We start from the raw sequence: 12,350 nt of genomic DNA, 5'->3' as shown, positions 1-12,350 counted from the left end.
ACACTTCTTTTTCATCTTCATAAGAGTTGGAAGGTACCAAGGCTCATCTACTCCAACCTCCTGCAATGCAGGAATGCATTTGTTGCTGGGCAAGCGAGATACAAACATAGAACCAAACCAAAACCATTGTTTGCTGCTATTGGTCGTGTGTTTCACGCAGCAGTGTCCCAAAGCGACCTAAGGATGGCGGCTGCCAGTCATGCTCCTTATCAGCTATATGTGCAATAAAACACTGCCAAATGGTATAAAATGTGACCTTTGTGTTTTGATTCCGTAGGATCTGTATCTGGTTAGTTAATCTCCCTGTTAAAGTGGCCTTCTAGATTTTCAGGTACAAACATTACAGCATCTTACTGCCCAAATCATTCCAGTGTCTTCCAACTGACAGTTGGGCCACTGCGAAAAATAAAAAGAGAGAAATCCCCCAACTTACTTATGGGCAACACCTTTCCATGGAAGTGGGTCCATCAGTGAGTCTCTGGTTTATGTCACAAGCCTATGCCTTGAATATTTTCAGGACCTAAAAATCTCCCTGCTCTGTCTTCATTTCTGGAATGGCCTCCTTAGGACAGTACCATTGCATTCCACAACAGTCCATTCCCAACTGTAGAGCTGGCCACACCATTCTTCCTACCCTGTTGCGATTGCAGGGTATATCCCCAGATAGCTTCTCTGGATACTCAGAGAGTCCGGAGAAGAGCTCTGTACAAGAAGGAGAGCTTTACAATCTTAAGTGACTCCCTTAAGAGGCCAGGTTGCAGTGTCTGAGACTTTTTAGTATAGAGAAAATTTGGGCAAGAGGTGACATGACAGAAGTTCATAAAATTATGCGTGGCATGAAGGAAGCGGATAGTGAAAAAAGTTTTTTTCTTCCTGGAACTTGGGAGACATCCAATGAAGCTGAATGTTGGAAGATTCAGGGCACATAAAATGAAGTGCTTCTTCACGCAACACATAGTTAAACTGTGGCATTCACTCCCATAGGAGACAGGGATGGCCATGAAAGTGGATGGCTTTAAAAGACCGGGCAAACTGTGTATAAGACAAGAACTACTGTATTTTCTGCTCCATAAGACACACTTTTTTCTTCCTAAAAAGTAAGGGGAAATGTCTGTGCGTCTTATGGAGCAAATGTGTGGTACCTGGAGCCAAATTGCCCAGGGGCAAAAAGCAAATCATGCTCTTATTTTTTGAAAGAGGGAAGTGGGTATTAAAACAAAGCCGCTGATTGTTTGCCGATTGGGGAGATAAGAGAAGCTAGAGATAAAGGAGACTGCCTGGGTGGGGGAAGGTAAAGACAGCAAACTTGCCAAGGGGGGAAACAGGAAGACTAAAGCAATAAGGAGAGAAATTAGAAGAAAAGAAGGAGCAAAAAACTGCTCCAGTTAAGGAAAAGACACAAAGGTATACGAGGGAAGGGAGTGTTTTAAGGAAATAGCTGATCAGTGGGATCAAAAGAGAGATAAGGGATGCTAGTGGAGGCTGCCTGTGAGAGGGGAGGTAAAAGCCCATGGATCCTCAGGATTTGTGCATTGGGTCACCCCAAATTCAACATCAGATCACATAGCATGTCCATGGCTACAGCCTGCACCAAAAAAATCACGCACCCACTGTTGCGTGGGGCTGCAATGGCACAAAACATGGTTTCAAAGCACAAATCCGCATGGATCCTCAGGTTTTTTGCATTGGGTCACCCCAAATTCACCATCAGATCACATGTCTGTGGCCACAGCATGAACCACAAAAATCATACATCCACTGTTTCGTTGAGAATATTTTTTCCCTTGTTTTCCTCCTCTAAAAACTAGGTGTGTCTTATGGAGCGAAAATTACAGTAATGAGTGCTGGAAATGCAAAGAGGTAAAGTGTGGTGGACTTGCAAAGAGGTAAAGGCTTTATGGGAAATGATGCATAATGAGTTAAAGAAAATGTTTAAAACTACTTTTGTTAAAAAACCAGAAGCCTTTTTATTGGGATAGTGGGTGAAGAGATACCAAGGGAAGATAAAAAACTGTTTATGTATGCAACAACTGCGGCAATAATTCTCTTGGCCCAAAAATGGAAACAACAGGAGGTACCAGCGAAAGAAGAGTGGCAGATGAAGATGATGGACTTTGCAAAACTGGCAAAGCTGACAGGAAAAATCCGAAACCAGCAAGATCAAGTATTCCAAAAGGACTGGAGTTAATTTATACGATATCTGATTATTGTAAGCAATTAAAATCACTAGCAGGGTTGTTTGAAGATTTGCAATGGGAAATTTTCTACCTTTCTATATTTATTTAAAGTTCTAAGTTATTTTGTAATGAGTGTAATTAGAATTGGAAAATGTACAAAATGCAATGATATAAAGGTTAATTTTGAAAGCCATGAGGCGGGAGGGAAGGAAGTCGATAGGCTCTAAAGAGCCAGGGAGTGTGTGTGTGCCTGGGCAAATTGATGGAGGAGAGAGAAATTGATGGCTACTTGTCATGATGGCTAGGCTCTTTCTCCATAGTCAGAAGCAGGAATGTTTCTGCATGGCAGCTGCTGGCCTTGCTTGCCATTTTTCCACTGGTTTCTGTTGGGCCACTGAGAGAAGATGATGCTGGACTAGATGGGCCATTGGCCTGATCCAACTTGTATTCTGACAAATGCCAGTTCCTTTGGCCTGAAAAGCTAGATAAGCGTCATGCCCCATAGTTGCCTCTGACTGGACTTAACCGTCCAGGGGTCCTTTACCTTTATTCTTAATTCTGGCAGGCAGTGGCGTAGCGTGGGGGGTGCAGGGGGGGCGGCAACATCTGGGGGTTAGGGTTAGGGTTAGGGGGCGCAAATCCACGGGTTAGGGGGCGCAAATTACTTGCCTTGCCCTGGGTGCTGACAACCCACGCTACGCCACTGCTGACAGGATAACCAAAGGGACTGCCATCCTAAGTACTGTACACTTCCTATGTAGCAGGGATTACAGTGGTACCTCGGGTTACAGACGCTTCAGGTTACAGGCTCCGCTTACCCAGAAATAGTACCTCGGGGTTAAGAACTTTGCTTCAGGATGAGAAAAGAAATCAGGCTCCGGCGGTGCGGCGGCAGCAGGAGGCCCCATTAGCTAAAGTGGTGTTTCAGGTTAAGAACAGTTTCAGGTTAAGAATGGACCTCCGGAACGAATTAAGTTCTTAACCCAAGGTACCACTGTACTTTGTTTAAATAGAAAAAATCAACAGCACTGCCAACAAGGGAGGATTGGGGTCAAAATTTCAGGGCCCCAAATGCAGCAGAGTTGCATTTGAGGTGAACTAGGAAACATCTCAAAAAGGCAGGGATGGGATGTACTATTAAGTTCAGAGTCTAAGATTACTCAGTAGCAACACAGGAAATCAAGTAGGAGCAGCTTTTCTGATAAGATAGGGTTTCAGACTGGAGCTAAGGGTTTGCATATCTGAATGTTTTCCCTGTGCATATGCCCGAATCCACACACACTCGCAAAAAAATCTCTGTACATGGAGAAATCTAGCACATAATGGTGAGGGTTTATGTGCTAGCTTTCTGTGTGCCTGAGGGCTACATCCCAGCCCCTCACTTGCAATTTCCTGACCTGACTTATCCAAGAAAAGCTTATCAGTCAATTCTGTTGAGTCACCCAGGTGTGTATGTCCCTCAGAGCTCTGCCTTAATAAACCTGTTTAGCAGGACGGCGTTGACTGTGTTGATAAAGAGGGTTCTGCTGAGCCTGTACAGAGTGCACTCCTGCAACCACCGGAATGAAAAGTCGGCCCTCTCCAGTCGGGCCCATGTTTCCTAAGCAGGTGAAAAATGCACTGCTGCAACCAATGCCAGAGGAGAGTCGCCTGCTCCAACCCAACTTCTGAACTGTGCTGGCAACCATCTGCCAAAGGGCAGGCAGCTGCCCAGCCACTCGCAGCATCATAGAGTGTACTTCAGCGCCCGCCCAAAAGGAGACGAACCTGCTCAGTCCAGCATGTTGACAGACAACTGCCCAAGTGCACGGAGCCTTTGAGCATGTGCAAAGTGCACTCCGGCAGCTACTCCTAAGGGAGAGTGACCTGATCAGTCCAGCTCCACTTCTGAGCGTGCAGGCGGCCAGCTGCCAACGGGCAAGCCAGCTGCCCAGGATCGCTCAGCCTCTGAGCATGTGCAGAGCTCCAGCATCGCTTTCTGTCCACCCGCCCCTTTGCCTTTTGCACGGCATGGCACCTCGCCAGCCTAAGGCGCTCGCGAGGGGGAACAGGTGGGAGAGCGGGAGCCAGAGAGCGAAGCATGATCGACGGGGGAACGTCCGCCCAATCAGGAACGAGAGACTGGTCCCGCCTCACGCGGCGCGACACCGGCCAATCGCCTGGAGGGACCGGGCCGACGCTCCCGCCCTTCGGTCTCGGCGCTTCGGCGGCGGCCAACGACAACCGTGCGAAGGTGCCTCCCAACCTCCAATGGGAGGCGCCCGTGTTAGTAACGGCGCCGCCAATGGTAGCGCCAGTCGGAGTCCCTGGTAACGGAGCCGGGGCTGCGCCGGGCCGCCTCCAAAGCATGTGGAGCTGCGGGGGGCGCCGGCGGCGGCGTCTCTTCGCGGGCGCCTTCCTGCTGGTGTTGGCCATCGTCGTGCTGAGCAGGTGAGAGGAGCCGCTGAGGAGAAAGGGGCGGGGCCTGGACGCGATATGCTAATCTGGCCCCGCCTCCTGCCGGCCGAGCCCCGCCCTTCCCTTGAAGGGCTCCGCCCATGCCCATGTATGGGCAAAAGACCCCCCCCCATTCCATCCACCCTTTGGAGCGCCCATAGACCCTTCATCCCTCTTCCTCCCAGCCCCATTCTAGTGGGAGGGGGTTAAATCCAGGCTTCTCCTCTTTTACTCCTAGGGTGACCCCACCCACCTTCAATGGAACATGTTTTCACCATGGTCCTCTGCCCCCCATTTTTGCCTCCCCCCACCTTTCCAAATTATATACAGCATAAGGTTGCTTTAGGTATAAAGAGTGAACCTACCTTGCAAGGTTGTTCATAGAATTGGACAAGTTGGACTGGAACCAGGGGTCATCTAGTCCAGCCCCCTGCACAACTAGATCATTCATGAGAGATGGCCATCCAACCTCTGCTAAAAACCTTTCAATGAAGGGGAGGCCGCCACCTCCAAAGGGAGTCAGCTCTACCGTCGAACAGCTCTTCCCATCAGAAAGTTCTTCTTGACATTTAGTGGGAATCTCCTTTCTTGTAACTTGAAGTTCAGGTCCTACCCTCCAAAACAGGAGAAAACAAGCTAGCTCCATCTTCCATGTGACAGCCCTTTAGGTATTTGAAGATGGCTATCATGAAGCTTTTCCTGTTCACATGCTCTGTCTCTGCAAATCAAACTGCTCTAATGATCTTAGAGATAGGGGGGAAAAATAGCACCGCAAGTTGCAGGACCTATTTTGAAGAACTTCTCTAAGGAGATCTGCGAGTCTAGTTCTCCTCAGAATTGTACACAACCATATTAATTGACAGGTACGTTTGTCAACTAACTAGAAATGGCCAGCTGGTTGGTTCAGAAATCAGCAATTTTCTCCAGTGGCCCCTATTCAGCAGAGCCTGAAGGGTTAGCTCAGTCAGTAGAGTGGTAGACTCTAAATCTCAGGGTTGTGGGTTTGAGCGTCAGGTTGGGCAAATATATTACATTAGCCCATGCCAGCAAGGTCAGTGGTGAAGAACAATGGGAGTTGATTTTACGGGTGACTTATTAAAAACATGGTGTACTAAACTGCATTTTAAAAAATGTCTGAGAAGGTCCATTTGCAATTTCTCAAGCTTGCTGCCTGTACCCTGGTCTCTAACCATTAAATCTTTGAACTGGGGCATGTACAGTCACTCCAGGGCACATACATAGACAGGAAGGTGCTCTCCAGTGTACTTTAGTTCTTTTTGAGAATCATAGGAGAGAGAACTCAAAGCTTTCTAGTATATCTTTAACAAAAAGGAGAAACTTCCTCCATCCTCTTAAGTCAGTGTCAGATGGGCAATTCCAAGGTAAACAAGTTCAGAGAGGAAGAAGGAACTCTTAGCAATATGCAGAAGGGTGGGTGAGTGTTAACAACGATATGAGTGTGTCCCTGTTCTCATCTGAAATATTGGAACATTTGTAAGCAGCCTGGCTTGAATGATTGTGCTTTTCTAGGCAGTTTGCCCCTGCAGCCCTCCATCAAAGATTCACATTACCACTCTCCTTAGCTCAAGACCAAGGCATTTAAAGCACACCCCAACCCCCAAGCAATCCTGGGAACTGTAGTTTCTTAAGGGTGCTGGCAAGTTGTAGCACTGTGAAGGGTAAGCTGCATTTCCCAGGATTTTTGGGGTGGGTGGGGGATGTGCTTTAAATGTATGCCATGTACACAGCTCAAGAGTTTACAGGACCCAAATTCAGTCTTAAGAACTCTGAGAAGTTGTAAATCATTATAACCGGAAGATAGTGAACCATGTTTACACATGACACATGTACAGCACTGAACATATGAGAGAGTCTGGGATTGTGCCCACTGGCCAAGCAAGAAAGGGCCTTATGCATGCACAGCTCTTCCTTGTGTTCAGTCAGGAAACAACCTGATTGCCCAAAGGCTCTTGGCATGCATGTAGGAACAGCCTTTTGTCTCTAATGTTATTTGGGTGACTCTGGCCATTGGGTGCAATCCAGCTCCTCACTTAGATTACTACCAGTGCAATTTTTGATAATAATAAAAAAAATAGTTTTCCAGTAACCTCCCACTTCTGCAAGGTGCAAGACTCCTTAAAGGTAAAGGTACCCCTGCCCGACTCTAGGGTTGTGCGCTCATCTCACTCTATAGGGAGCCAGTGCTGTCCGCAGACACTTCTGGGTCACGTGGCCAGCGTGACAAGCTGCATCTGGCGAGCCAGCGCAGCACACGGAATGCTGTTTACCTTCCCGCTGGTAAGCGGTCCCTATTTATCTACTTGCACCCGGGGGTGCTTTCGAACTGCAGACGCTGGGACCGAACGACGGGAGTGCACTCCGCCGTGGGGATTCGAACCGCCGACCATGCGATCGGCAAGTCCTAGGCGCTGAGGTTTTACCCACAGCGCCACCCGCGTCCCTGCAAGACTCCTTATGCAGCCTTAAAAGGAAACCCACAAAAGTTACTAGCCTTAAAAATTTTTTTAAAATGTTCACTAGCCTAAGAAGAGACTAATAGCCTGCATTTCCATAGAAAAGGGGAAGCACACTCCTGCCTTCTGAGGCTAGCATGGAAATGTAGACTAGTGGCTTTTTAGCAGGCTAGTAAAACATTGCCTTCTAAGCAGGCTGGATGGAACGACCAACTTGCTCACTGGCCTTCAGAGAACTCCTTGTCACCTATGGCTACCAGGTTCATTGTTAGATAAAAGGCTGCCTTTCATTGTTACGAGACACTTGTTTCCATACAGCAACGCGGAGTTGCCACAATGAGCCCGGAGATCCTGTTGCTTTTAAACATTAAAGGAGGTGCTCAACTAATTAGCTGTGCATTTGCAAGAATCACCACTAGTTCAATTAGACTAACTCTGTCTCTCCCTCCCGTCCTAGCATTACCCCTGCATGTCCCCTCCACCCAGATCTGCTATCCAGGGCTGGGGAAAACTCATAATAGATTCAGGACTAGGAAAGAGGGAGGGAGAATATTCTGTTGTGCACTGAGAAATCCTAGCATTGATGAAACCAGCAACGTAGTGCTACTTTGGCTACAACCCCTTGGACATAAGAAGAATCTTGCTGCATCAGGTCAGTGGCTGATATTGTCCGGCATCCTTTTCTAACAGTGACCAGCCAGATGCCTGTGGGAAACCTGATTAACAACAGCATTCTTCCCACTGGTGATTCCCAGCAATGTATTCAGAAGCGTACTGTCTTCGATAGTGGAGATAGAACATAGCTTTTGTGGGGCTAGTAGACATTGATAGCATGATCCATGAATTTATCCAATCCTTTTTGGTCTCTAATCTCCTCTTTTGACTATATTCCTCACATTGATCCTGCACTGGCCTTTTAGCCCACTCTCCTCTCCTGTCTGGTGTAACAAGTAGGACTTCAGTTCTATCAACAGTAGGCAGGGAAGGAAGGGGAGCGAAGGGACTGGTGAAAGGTTTGGCATCTCAGCAGCTTTATATCCTTCCGGTGCATCACCATGTTTAAAGAGACAAGCAATATTTCTCAAGTGGTTGTCTGGCAGCCGGTGAGAGGAAATGTACTGGTTTATTGTACATGAATGCATTTTTCTTTTTAGGTCATGAATAACTGCATTTTGCGGTTTACATGATCACTTACTGTGCCACTATAAAACTTGCAGCACAAACCTAAACATGTTTACTTGGTGCAGTGGTGGGGAACCTGTGGCTTTGCAGACGCTGTTGGACTCTGATTCCTATCCTTCGCCTTGATGACTGAGGCTAAGGGAAATTGGGGACCAACAACATCCAGACGACCACAGGTACCCCATGTGTGAGGTTTGAGAAGTGGAGCTTCAAGTGTGTCTAGGATTGCAGCCTTGATCAGCTTTAACCCAAGTCAAACCTAGAAAAATCCCACATAAACAAGACATATACAATTCAGGCTGATCTTCTAGAAACTGCCAACCAGGTAATGCAAGCAGTCACTTTCTCCTGTTGTGTGTCTCAGATTAAATACACTTCAGATGTTAGTGCACTGCTGAATGCTTGAAGCAGGCTTTTGAGCTGTAAGGCCAACTCGAAGGCAAGTTTCTGCTCTGTAACCAACCCTTAGCATTTGTTTTTATCTTCTCTTCCATTTTATTTCTTAACTCCTTTTAGTGCTTCGTTTTGTTGTTTTAATTTATTGTTTTACCTCATTGTTTTATGGTTCTAACTCCCCTAAAACTGTGAGGCTGCATGAAGCTGGGCTGGGCTGAGCACTTCGCTAGGCAGTGCCAAACGCAAGGTCAAGTCAAGGTTTACAAGATACTAGTTATAAATTAAGGAAGAGAAACATCTTGATTATCAGACCTGTTGATGAGCTGCTGTTCCATTTTGATGATCACAGTGGGGAATAGGAGAGGATTTCCCCCTCCCTCTCTTTCACATTATGCTTATAGAGTGTGACTCTAAGCAACATTATTAGGTTATGGTAGGTATTCTGCCTTAAACTAACCTGAAGGGTGTGATTGTGTATGTGGCCCCAAAGAGACAGCCCCCCCTTACCATTGTGGTTGTGGGAGAAAAGACTGCTGATTGAGGGGTGTCTTTGCCTACTTATGATCTGATAGTTTATGCTCCTTTGTTGTTTTATGTGGGTTTATAATCACCTGTTCCCTGGCTGCACAATGTTCAGTGCTAGCAGTGAACCAACATGGTTGAGATTTTATAACTTTCCAGGTAGCAGAGGTGATAGAAAGAAATCTGTGTACTAAAGACTGCCGCTTGCTCTTCATTTTGAAACATTGGCATACTGGGGCCCTGTGTCATCCTGCTATTTCTGGTATCCTTTCAGTAGTGCCCCCCCCCATGACGTCCTTTTCACCTGCTCTTGCTTGACAGACACACACAATCTTTTTTGTATGACTTGGCACCTGGTTTTACAAAATATCAAGACTAAAGTGTAATTCAGCCCTTGGATAAAGCTATGGGCAGTTGTAGAATGCTTGTAAGCTTTCTGTTTCCTTTGGGATACTGTTTACAGGACAAGCAAGCTATGGTTTATACTGAAGACACATTTGGATGGATTGGCATGCGACCCAACCCTTTGGGTTTCCCAGAATATACCCCATTTCCCTCCCTTGTTTTATACATGTTCTGCCAGGTGAACAATTCTATGTGATGTATAAAACTTTCATTTTAAAATATGTAACAGCCTTGTAAATGGGATCACAAATTATCTTGCTAAAAGACTGGTAGCTTGTGTTGGCCACCAGCATAGAAAGGTAGCATCTTAGCAGGCTCGTAAACAATGAGTCTTCTACCAAAAGGATGGATAGAGGAGGGATGGAATGACCTGTCCCTCCTGCACCAGCCCACTCAGTCACCTATGTGAAATTTCTGGTCACCTGCAGGTGAGCTGCTAAATAGGAGGCTGGTCCACTACAAAGTAGAGGCTAGTATTGTTCTTTGGAGCTCTAACGTCTGGCAGATTTGGTGCTGTTCAGAGCCCACATGTTTTAATTACTCCCCCAGCCACCACTAAAAGCCTAGCAAGAGCAGTAGTAATGTAATGTCGTTAATTTGTTATCGCTTTGTGAGGTACAAACAAAGCACTATCTTCCCCAGCAAGGTGTAGACAATATCTGTCATTGACCCTGCACAGTGCAAACAAAGCAGCAAAGCAAGCATGAAGGAATCTAGGAAACAGGGCATGCACACAAAGAAACAAAGAGCAATTCTAAAACAAACAAAGCTGTGATTTTATGAAGTAGCAGATAGCCTTTCTAAACCTGCCATCTGCTACTAGAAAAGGGCAGAATTGAGCCTGAGGCAAAATAGGCTGATATCGATTTAGTTCCATCAATGTAGATGGGGGTTTGCAAAGTGATAAAAGCAGAAAAGGTTCCTGCCCGTTACTCCAGCCTTCTGGGCTGCACAGAGTTGCCCTACCTTCATTTCTGGGTGAAAGCATTAAACTGCATTCATCCTTCCAGTTCTCCCCACCCCCTTTTATTAAAATAATTTGCTAGCTGTCTCCTTTTTAAGACCTGGAGACTCATGGGACCTGGTTGCTGGCTAGAGAAGTTTATTGCTCATAAGTAGAATGGGAACATAGAGAGGCTGCTAGCAATGCAATCTAGCATATGGCACAGTCTGACCTACTGCAGTTCTCCCAAGAATTTAACACCAATAGGACCTGTGCAAGATGCCACTGTGTGAGTAGTTGCTTGAGATCATTGGTGGGGATGCACATTTGAACTTTTGTAAGAGTCCCATTCAGAGCCATATAGTTCATATCCCAGGGTGGGGAACTTGTGGCTCTTCAGATGTCCCTGGACTCCTAACTCCCATCAGCCTCTTCAGCCAGAATGATTGCTAGTCAAGGATGATGGGAGTTGTAGTCCAGCAACATCCAGAGGGCCACAAGTTCCTCACCAATGCTGCCAAGTTCCTTATCAATGCTGCAACCTCATTCAGGTACATATATCGAGGTGCATACCTGATTTGTGCCTACTGCTCCTGATTCAGCAAGGGATCTGTGAGCATAAATCTGCTTACGCAGATGCACCTCCTTAGGGAGATTGGTTGGTGTGCGTGTGTACAAATATCAGCACATATTTCTTCCTGCAGGAGCCAGTTCTGTCCTGCTTCTTAATTCTTCCTCTTCCAGAGTCATCTTCCAACCAGCTCAGACTCTTTCTTGTCTGCCTGTCATCATTTCTTGCTTGTAGATTCATTCTCCTCCAAAGAATGCTGTCACAGCTATTCTTATCTGTGACCTGTTAAAGTTGAGTAATAAACATAGCCCTAAGGTCAGTGGGGAGATGGGTTTTTAATAAGGCCTTTAAATGTAATGTATATTCTGGTCAAGGTTTACAGGAGTTTAAGTAAGAATTACGGTAATCTGTGATGTTATGTCCCGGGGGGGGGGGCGGAGGTAGGATCCACTGCCGAGTATTAGGGCCCATCCATATCTTAGCTCAATGTGGCTTGTGAACCCCTCAAGTCCCCTTCAATTCATCCTTACCTATGTGACATTCTGCTCCTACTGCTGCCACACACTTTCTCCTCTCCCTATCCTTTGAAACGCCGAAAATCCGATTGCATCCCACGTTACTCACTCTCAGGCCAACCCACCCCACAGGGTTGTTGTGAGGATAGAGTGGGGAGGAGGAGAACTATGTATGCCGTCTTGAGCTCTGTAGAGGAAAAGGAGGGATATAAACGCAATAGCATTAAAAAATAATAATAACCCATAAATACAGATTAAAGATGGAATGGGAGAGACCACAAGAGACTGGTTTGGGGATGTTCATGTGTCCCTGTGGGTGTTTTACCGAGTAAGAGCTGAGATCTCATAGCACAGAAACAAAGAGAAAGCCAGAATTTTGCTGAGGCAGTCACTGCCAGGGGAAATTTTTCCTAAGCAGACTTCAAGTGGGGTGGCTGTGGCAGTGGGGGGTGGGAGTGGGGGGGTGGGCATTACTGGAGAGTGATGCCATATCTAGCGGGATATGATTTAAAGGCTTTAAAATAAGCGCTACACATAATACAACCACTCCTTGTCGATCATAAAAAGTAATGTGCAAGGAAAGATGGATCGCCAGAGCTATAAATCAGTTCCTGTGTCAGGCTAATAGTAGCTCATGTCAGCCTTGGTGCTGCTAGTGTGGTGGGTGGGGGATTGTTTTGCTTTTAGATATATATCCATCAAAGCACTGATGGATGACAAGCCTGTCCC

At 46.4% G+C, this 12,350-nt stretch overlaps 1 protein-coding gene across 2 annotated transcripts in view; it reads left to right on the top strand.

Annotated features, from left to right (window-relative positions):
* Window positions 1-4,250: 4,250 nt before the first annotated feature.
* The window catches only part of LOC310832312 (beta-galactosidase-1-like protein 2), a 63,135-nt gene continuing 55,035 nt past the window's right edge, over window positions 4,251-12,350 (top strand). For both annotated transcript variants that reach the window (XM_083713980.1, XM_083713979.1), the window contains exon 1: window positions 4,251-4,607. In XM_083713980.1, coding sequence (XP_083570106.1) covers window positions 4,258-4,607 — 350 coding nt within the window. In that variant the 5' untranslated portion in view covers window positions 4,251-4,257. The remainder of the gene's footprint in view (window positions 4,608-12,350) is intronic.

The sequence above is a fragment of the Podarcis gaigeae genome (assembly GCF_964106915.1).
Source record: "Podarcis gaigeae genome assembly, chromosome: 15".
NCBI lineage: Eukaryota > Metazoa > Chordata > Lepidosauria > Squamata > Lacertidae > Podarcis > Podarcis gaigeae.
Note: the sequence above shows the minus strand (reverse complement) of the source record. Positions and strands in the feature narration are given on the sequence as shown.